This window comes from Xyrauchen texanus, unplaced genomic scaffold, assembly GCF_025860055.1.
Source record: "Xyrauchen texanus isolate HMW12.3.18 unplaced genomic scaffold, RBS_HiC_50CHRs HiC_scaffold_608, whole genome shotgun sequence".
Lineage (NCBI taxonomy): Eukaryota > Metazoa > Chordata > Actinopteri > Cypriniformes > Catostomidae > Xyrauchen > Xyrauchen texanus.
The window spans coordinates 1-9,223 of NW_026266586.1; the positions used below are offsets into that span (position 1 = coordinate 1).

General features: G+C 37.3%; 1 protein-coding gene across 1 annotated transcript; it reads right to left on the reverse strand.

Annotated features, from left to right (window-relative positions):
- Positions 1–6: 6 nt before the first annotated feature.
- Positions 7–6,559, reverse strand: LOC127642417 (serine/threonine-protein phosphatase 6 regulatory subunit 3-B-like; the record flags this gene model as incomplete). The annotated part of the gene is made up of 9 exons (XM_052125034.1): positions 6,372–6,559; positions 2,039–2,214; positions 1,592–1,822; positions 1,139–1,325; positions 885–1,022; positions 584–649; positions 381–493; positions 92–205; positions 7–14 (listed from the first exon to the last, which is right to left on the reverse strand). Coding segments are annotated over exons 3-9 (853 nt in total), but the record flags the coding sequence as incomplete, so codon positions are not given.
- Positions 6,560–9,223: the final 2,664 nt, after the last annotated feature.

Here is a 9,223-nt window from a genome sequence, read left to right on the forward strand (position 1 = left end):
GATGACCTTCGAAACTGAAACAGAAAAGATAATATTCAGGCATGGAAATTGATTCAATGGATCTTCAAACACAAAAACAAAATGCACTCACGCTGGTCTCCGTGTCTCAAAGAGAGTTAGAAGTATCTGGATTACACTGACTATAGCAGACTCGTTCTTCTCTTTGTCAAAGGTGTTAGACAGCAATTGCTCTACTGTCTCTTGTCTGAAAGGGAAGCCACGTGGTCAAATTCTGATTGTCATGCTAACAAATAAAAGGTTTCATTACAGTATTAGTGTGCCTGAAACTAGAGCTCGAACTTAATCCCTCTGAAAATGGTGCTTTCTAAAGTAAGTGATCGAGGAATTAGTATGAATTCCATTGACATAAACAGACTCACTTCTCCAGTGTGGCCAGCAAGGGATCTGGCTCAGAGCAGCCCTGGACCTGGAACATCTGATCTCTGCTCAGTCGAATTATCTCACATAGTGACTGGGATGCATTTGAGTGTCTCTGTGCAGAGGGAACAAGTGGTTAACATTATGCAGCTAGAAAGGTGATATGCTTCAGGTTTTATGACGCATCTGACAAAAAGTCACTTACTTCCTCATCCTGAGATGGGTGTACCATGTCTATCAGCCTCTGTATAATTTTCTCTTCATTTAGCCACTGCCGGAGAATAAGATATAAAACTGTGAGAAGGGATTATGGTGACAGTGAGTGGATTAAATGACTGATCTGTGATGTCCTGCTGTATACAAATTAATACGCATACAACAAAAATCTCATTTTTATTTTGTGCTCGAGTGCACACACAAAAATACTCCACTTCAAGATGAGCCCTCACTTCTTTGGAACCACCATAACATCCAAACCTAATAGATTACATACTACAATCACTCACATTTAATACATCTTGTCTAAGCTGCTGTGGCTCAATGCAGGTGAGCATCCTGAGCAGGAGGTCCATAATGGCCGAGGTCCCTATGTGTTTGATCATAAGATCTACAAAGTCTTCCCTCTTCCTGAGAAACTCCACGATCTAGAGGCAGACAGAAGATTCAGCATGCATTGCTAAATGCAGTAAAACTCCTGTTCATTCAAATTAATTTCACTATAATGTCCAATGAACACTATCCAGTATATCCGTTACCATACCTGCTCCGGTTTCCTCCCAATGAGGATGCTCAGGACCTTGCTGAAAAAACTGGCCAGCAGTGGGTTGATGGGAGGCTCGTTCTGTAGGAAGCTGTAGAGTTTCAGCAGTAAATTTTCATCTTCACCAAGCCTATCATTGATCTGGCCAACGTCTGAGGTCAGGAGTTCACAGGATATGTTGGGATACCTTTAAATACAAAAAGGAACAAGTAATTTACAAAAAAAAAAAAAAACATTAAGACAGCCAAATAAAACCTGTTCCACATTGAAAGTGGACTTACTGCAATTAAGTGACAAAATCACAGCCAATCAGAACATATTTGATGTTTACTAAACAGCTTTATGGAGTAGAATGCTAAACCCATAATAATTCACATAAAGTGACAGGCAAACTGTCTAGTTGTATGTAATTTACCATTTAGTCAGTTATAACACCCAAGAAAGAATTCGTACTTGTATTTGATCTTCTCCTCCACATCGTCGTTGGGCTCCTGGGTAATGTAGACCACAAGATCCTCCATGCACTGCGGCCTGACCAGGAAGTCCACGAGTTTGTGGTTCTGAGCCTTGCACTCCTGCAGGACATCCTCCTCATCCATCACCTCTGTCAGCGTCACGTCATCCTTCTCCAGGAGCGTGTCGATATGAGATGTCGTGTGCAGATCAAACTTCCAAAACATAGTGCTGCTGCGGAATACATGAACAGAGAGCCGTTTCCAGGTATTCCATTACTATGGTTACAATACAGACAGCTCAAATGAAAGAAAAGTAAATCAGGTGTATCTGTATTTGAATAAGTTTTCATGCCAAAGATTTCAAGTTTCAGGCTTTTTTTTTTTTTACATGAAAAACCACAATTAAAATGTGACTAATTACAAAAACACTAAAAAGGTCACTTACCCAAGTGTAGCAGACCAGAGGGTAAAAACTCTGATTAAAAATAAAATAATGCTTGTACTTTTTGGGACTTCAGGCCCATTACAGGCACCACAGGTGTTAGAAACTGGACAAACCCCTATGTGCAGGACACATGAAGCAGAAATGTCTTCTGCCACAGCAAAACACTTAACACACACCTGCAACACAGAACAGACAAATAAGAGATAAACTTTACATAAACTACTCATATAGCACCCATTAGTAAAGATTAACAATCAAATCTATTTTCTGTAGATTTATATGGGTACCCACAAATAAATATTCTGTTGTCATTTACTCACTTTTGTTGTTCCAAACCTGTTTGACTTTCTTCTCTGGAACACAAAAGTAAATTAGAGGACTGAAGAATGCAGCCTCATTCACCTCTTACCATTCATTCATTGTACAGTTAAAAAAAAAAAAAAAAGACAAATGAAAGTGAAAGGACCCAGTGGCTGTAAGTCCCTAACACTCTGCCTGAAATCTCCTTTTAGCATCACACAGAAGAAATTCATACAGGTTTGGAATCACATCTGGCTGATAAAATAATGACAAATCATGTAATTTTTATAAATGATCAAAACACTTATCGGTGTCATATTATTAAAAACGACAACAAAACACATAGGCCTACTTTTAACCATAACAAGAGACAATTTTCCAGTTTGTCAGGTTGAAACACACACAAAAAACACACACACACACACACACACACACACACACTCCAAAGGCTGAATCGGTTTGTAAGTATAGTGCGATTTAAAACAGTAACAATGCAACATGCTTTATTAACAAAACACAGATAGTTTTGTACAAGGAAAAGACAAATTACAAAAGTCAAACAATGTGTTTGTGATTTCAGGTGTTTCATCTGTCATTTAAGAAAACTAAACAAGTTCCTTGTTGTGATGTTGGCAGCCTAGCAACACAACAGACATCGTTGCACTCTGCCCAGACCAACTCCTCTTATGCGTCTTGAAGTATTACTAACACAATCCATACATGACCTGGCATTTCCAATTTTGATTTATACGGTGTTTGCTAACATTAGTTTCATTTTTCCTTTCAGGGAGTTTCTTTATTATTATTGTCATTAAACTACTTTTCCCATTTTACATTTCCATGAGGAAGGTACACTGGTGGAAATATTGGAAAGAACAGCTGCAATTATGTCAAGCTAATTGCAGATATTTCCACTTGACATCAAGCCCTCTGACAGCTCTCAAATCAAATTACTATGATGACAGACCACCAAAACACAGCTATGCATTAATTAGGGTAGATTTTTCTTGTGTAAAAGGTGGACGAACACATGCCACTGAGGTGAAAGGTTACAAAGCCGGCAAGCAGCCATCTTTCATGAATTGCTAAGAGGAAGGAAAGCTTATTAATAGACTAAGGGGGGTTGGGCTGGGCTTGCCTGAAAGAGCTTTGACAGAGGCCTGTTTGGTGATTCTTCTGACATTAAAGGAAAAGTTCACAAGCCAATCAACTATTTAGCCCTATTCGGTGAATTACACCTGCAAAGTCCTAACATTTTATTTCCAGGTTTAATTTATATTTTGAATAGACAAATCTGTTGGTTGTACTGTACTCTCATCACATTTGAACCTTTTGTTTAGCCCAATTAGCCAAACGTACAGTTTTTCCGGAGGTAAAAAGTGAAGTCGTCAAAAACATCTTTTTTTCTGCCAAAACAAAAGCTCCATTTAACTAGATGCGTGAATTTGAAAAATGTGACAGAAATATATTGCTTCTTAAATGTAATATGGAGTGGTGGTGGCGTAGTGGGCTAAAGCACATAACTGTTAGTCAGAAGGTCGCCGGTTCGTTCCCCACAGCCACCACCATTGTGTCCTTAAGCAAGGCACTCAACTCCAGGTTGCTCTGGGGGGATTGTCCCTGTAATAAGTGCACTGTAAGTCGCTTTGGATAAATGCGCCTGCCAAATGCATAAATGTAAGTAGTATTTGTAATGATAATTACAAAAAACACAGTTACATTAGATTAAACAATATCTCACAAGCAAGAGTTTCAATTGCTGCTTTCTTTAACACAGTGATGCTCAACTGTGCAGCACTGTATTTGACCAAAAGAAAAAAATCTAAGCGTAAAACTCCATTTGAGGGTTTTGGATTGAGCTGCGAGGATCAGTATAGAAGCTTTTCATTTGATAAAATAATGCATGGCATGTCAAATAGTGATTGATCTATTTTTATTTGATTAAAATTATTTTGACTAATTTGATTAGACAGATTTTTTTAATGACAAAAATGGAATTAAGAGAAAATAAAATGGAAAACAGAGAATTTGGGGAAAAAAAAAAATACAACGGATTTCACTGGGCCCAACATAGCGCAAAAGCCACACAAATAGACAAGTGAACACAAATTATTTTTTTTTTATTACTGCAATTATCAGTGTCATTTGCAATGTGTCATGATGCCCATCTGACTTGCCTGAGGTAGAGTTCTTTGCATCTGGGACTGGAAAAAGTCAATTTATTGTAAATTCTTAGATGACATGTCCATGATTTACTCTGCCATTCTTCTAAAGCACCATTGCCAACCAGCATAACTTGCTCTAAATATTGGGTAAATTTACTGAGAATTTTGCCAGACTGGTTCGAACTGACAAAGTCGATGGTAACTCAGAAAACCGCTCTGTAAAATTGTGTTAAGAATAGCATCTCAGAATGCTATTCTGAGATGCGGGTTGATGCTGTTTTGGTGGCACGAAAGGAACCTACACAATATTAGGCAAGTGGTTTTAATGTTGTTGATGATCAGGCTACATCAAAGTAGTACTCCCCTGACAGTTCATTTCATTTTCACCAATATTAATAATAATAAATAAATACAAATATTGTACAAGAACATTTTTTTTACTGCAATACAATATTGACTGTTACAGTAATGAGAATCATCATTCAATGGAAAAAGTTATGAGAATTGGACAGTAAAATGTGCTTAATGTGGTAAAAAGTATCCTAATGTCACAATTAAAAAATAGAAATGGTGCTAAATGTAGGCTTAATTTTCTTTATGCAAAATATAGATTCATATTTATTTTGTATTGATTTGGGGTTACATATGAATAGAATCACCCAATAGACATTTAGTACTTCTGATAAAAGTAACAGATCTATAATCAACTTATGCTGACCTTATCTAGTGCAAAACTGGTGCAAAAGGAGAATCAACAACTTAACTCCGTAAATAACCTTCCCTATTCCGCCTGAAAATTGTGAGCCTGAAGAAATCCTATGAAACTATCGTGACTGCCTCTCAATGGCTATAAAAAAAAGTTGCCAAACCTCCCCAACATCCCAAAGGCCACAACAACAACACAACTCCTCCGGTTAAACTCAGAATAGAGCCTGCATAGATTATCTACCCAAGTGGACCATAAAAATTGCTGCCATGTCAAAACAACTAGACTGTTTACAAGTGTGAGTGATCTGCTCATGTTAACAGTGTTGTACAATGGGCTTTCAGATACAAATCGCATTACACAGGACATATAATAAATAACAGTTTTACATGCTGGTTAAAGAGATCAGAATGATATTAGTTGTGTTTAAGCCTATACGTAAATTTCAAAATGCGAATATACAGACCTGTGATCATATCCACAGAGCTTGAGTGTTGTTAAACTGTACACAGAAATATGGTTAGATTAGAAATCGCAAAGATGTACATTTAAACAACTACAATACAAAATATGTTGAAGGATCCTTCTAAGACTAAAAGTTTACGTAAAACAATCTAAAACAAAGCTAATAAAACTTCACAGAAGAATTGACTCTCTAATTATGATCTTTAAAAGCACTAGAGGCTTTTAAATTCAAAAGAATCGAAATATTTTCAGACACAGGTCTTTCTGCTAGTGTTTTGGTTACGTCTCAACACCTCGTGAGATGCCTAATTAGACAGCATCTATGGGGCACCGGAGGCGCGTTTTAACGTTTGAAGAGAAAGTTTGCAAACGCGTATAATGCTCAAAACTACCGTCCAAGCAGGCAGCTCACTGGGTTTTGAAACACAGCTTTTATGTCTCACTTTCTTAAGTTTTTCGGCAAGTCGGGCCCCGGCATTCTCCAACACACAGTTTCCGCCTGCAAATAGGGCCGAATTAATACTTTTAAGAGCACCAGACTAGTTGAAATGCAAAGATGAGGTCTCAGATGTGAGAATAGTTTGGTTAAATTAGACAACAGGCAGATAAAACAAGCCGTTCTGATTCGGCAAAACAGAGAAGTGGCAGCTGGCTCACGCTAAGCTAACAGAGACACACATACAACACATATACGTACCGATTAAGACAGCGGAATACTGCCAGCACCCAGCATGAAGACTGATGAACCTTTGTCTAAAGCGGTGACCGGAATAAAAAAGAAGAAATGAGGCGAGGTACGAGGGGTCAGTGAAAAAAATTAAGTGTTTATAATAGATTGTGACAGGCGCGAAAAAGAGAGACCATCAGAGTTCAATATTCAAGATGGCGGCGTTATCAACTTCAGCAGCCCCAACCCCCATCTGAGACGCAAGAGCTGTCAATCAAAATCCACTGCTGCGCACTGATTGGTTGGAGAGCAGGTCAATCAAAGTATGTCGTTTTTCTACATCCTTGGATTTTAAAGTAAAGCTTTTTAAAGAAACACAATAAAACTGGAATGCTCTTTAAAACGTTATGTTGTTTTCTGATGCTACAGAACAGTTTGAAACAATACATTTCTGACGCAACAATGAAGGAAAAACTAAATTACTGGACACACCCACACTCCCTACACCCAATAGTATTTTAGAACGATTTAAAATCTACCGTCTTATTAGATCACGAGAGTGTCAATCAAGTGCGCTGGCAGATTTCAAAACTAAAAATACTGCAGCATGAAAACGCACATTTGGTCTATCTTACCTTCTTTGCGTGAGCTTGTCATAGTGTCCCTTGTGCAGATTTCTTACATTTCAACATATCCAAAAGAAAAAGACGGTGCTTTTATAGTTTCTCCGAAACCCTACACTAACCAGCTCGTTCACAAGTGTCGCTTACAGCATTGCCTTTAACCGGCTTGTTACTTGCAACGCCCTAGCAACAAAAAGACGTCACTGTGATTGACATCAACCTTGTCCAATCAGCTGCGAGTGCATGAAACACATTAGTACTGAATGGAGCATCTAGTTTGCCATTAGAAATGAGCACGACAGGGTATATTTTGCAGTTGACAAACCAATATTAATGGCATGAAACAAGAGATTAAACTTGTCGTTTCACCTAAAATGCCATCAAATACAAAAAGTAAAAGGTTTCTTAAAGATTCCGATCTACATTTTTATTGTCTTTATGTATTTAAAAGGTTAGTTCACACCCCAAAAATGAAAATTCTGTCATTATCTATCATTCAGTTCCAAACCAGTATAACTTTGTGGAATTCAAAGGGAAATGTTAGACAAAATCTGTCACCATTCACTTTCATTGTAAGGAAAAAAGATGCAATGAAAGTCAGTGGTGACGGAATGTTGCTCAAACATTTTTGTCTAGCATTTCCTTTTATGTTCAATGGAAGAAAGAAAGTCATACGGGTTTGGAACAACATGAGGGTGAGTAAATGATGACAGAAATGTTTATTTTTGGGTGACCCCATCCCTTTAAGTGTGGAGTTTCAACCATTTATATGGACAAGTCACTTGCTTCCATAAAATATGGGTCAGAAAGTCTACTGCAAAGCACTATGCTCTATACCGTGCTGGTAGTGCAGACAGGCAATTACACGTTTAGTGAAGCATGGCAAATAGGATCTGACGTCTGACCCTTATGGTAAATGCGATGCATATATCTACTGCGTTAGACTGTGAAACTGATATGTTACAGCTGATGATGGCTGCAAACATTCAAGATCTATTTGGTGTGCCAATATGTTTTGTATGTTCTACAGTAACCGAAGGATAACAAAATCTGTAGTGGATCAACTGTAGAGTAAATGCAGCCAGACTTAATGTGTTTCATATGTGTCAAATTAGGCTTATGATTTCACTGTGTTTTTGATTAAGGAGTACTATGAACTGTCAGCATGTGGGTTTTCTTTGACAAAAAAAACATGAATGTAATAAAGCATGTGGACAGCAGTTTGCTCTGTAAAAAAAAAATCAAACGTGTGTATAGGATTGGCAAAAAAAAATTCTGCCTTTTCTAATCAGAGATTATACTATCGAACCTGTGTGAACTAATTGTTAATATGCATTGCAGGGCTCCAGGGCAATGCAAAATATTTTACTTATGTCATCTCTCATCAGACAGTTATCATGATTACACAGTATGATCCAACTTTTTGATTCCCTCTATATAGCTTCTGCATTTTTTTTTATAAGTTTCTGGAACTCCTTTGTGAAAGCAGCTCTCAATTGTGAGACCTCTAAGAATTTTAAGAGCTTTGCACAAAGAATTGCATATTCATACAAGAGTAATTAACCACAACTTACGTCAAATAGTGTTTGTATTCTTTGATCACCAAAGAATACTAGAAGTATACCTATGCTTATGTACCACACCAAAAGGAAGTGGTAACTATGCCTGATTGCTGCCAAAAATAAATAAATAAATGAATTATAATAAGAGTATAAAACAAATGTTAATAAATAAATGCTCTTAATAAAACATGTTAAATGTAATCAATAAAATACATATTATGTAAATATAAGAAATAATTTGTTCTAGAAGAAGTACCTTGGACTTTTTTCCGAATTCATGATTGAAACCCTACCAAAGAGGTATATTTACGTTAGGCCTTTATGAAACATTTGTTCAATTAAAGATGTTCCAAGATGTCACAGTTCCCTCCATATACAAATGCTGGGGTGATTTACCTCTCAGCTTTGACACGCATAAGCATGTTCTCACATGCCTTTCATCCAAGATGTGTGTTTTTTTTTAGCTCCTTTGCTACATGGATTATAAACAAAGAGAGACAGATGGGTACACGGAGGGGTGTCCGTATTTCCCCTCCCCCTTCAGCCCAGTCAGGGAGCCTCACAACATGTGTTCACTTCTATCAAATAGTGAAGGCAACTCTTCACTAGGAGAAAAATTTGAAAAATGAGAAAGTTAAATTTAAAGGAAAATTCATCCAAAAATGAAAATTCTCCCATAATTTACTCACTCTTATGC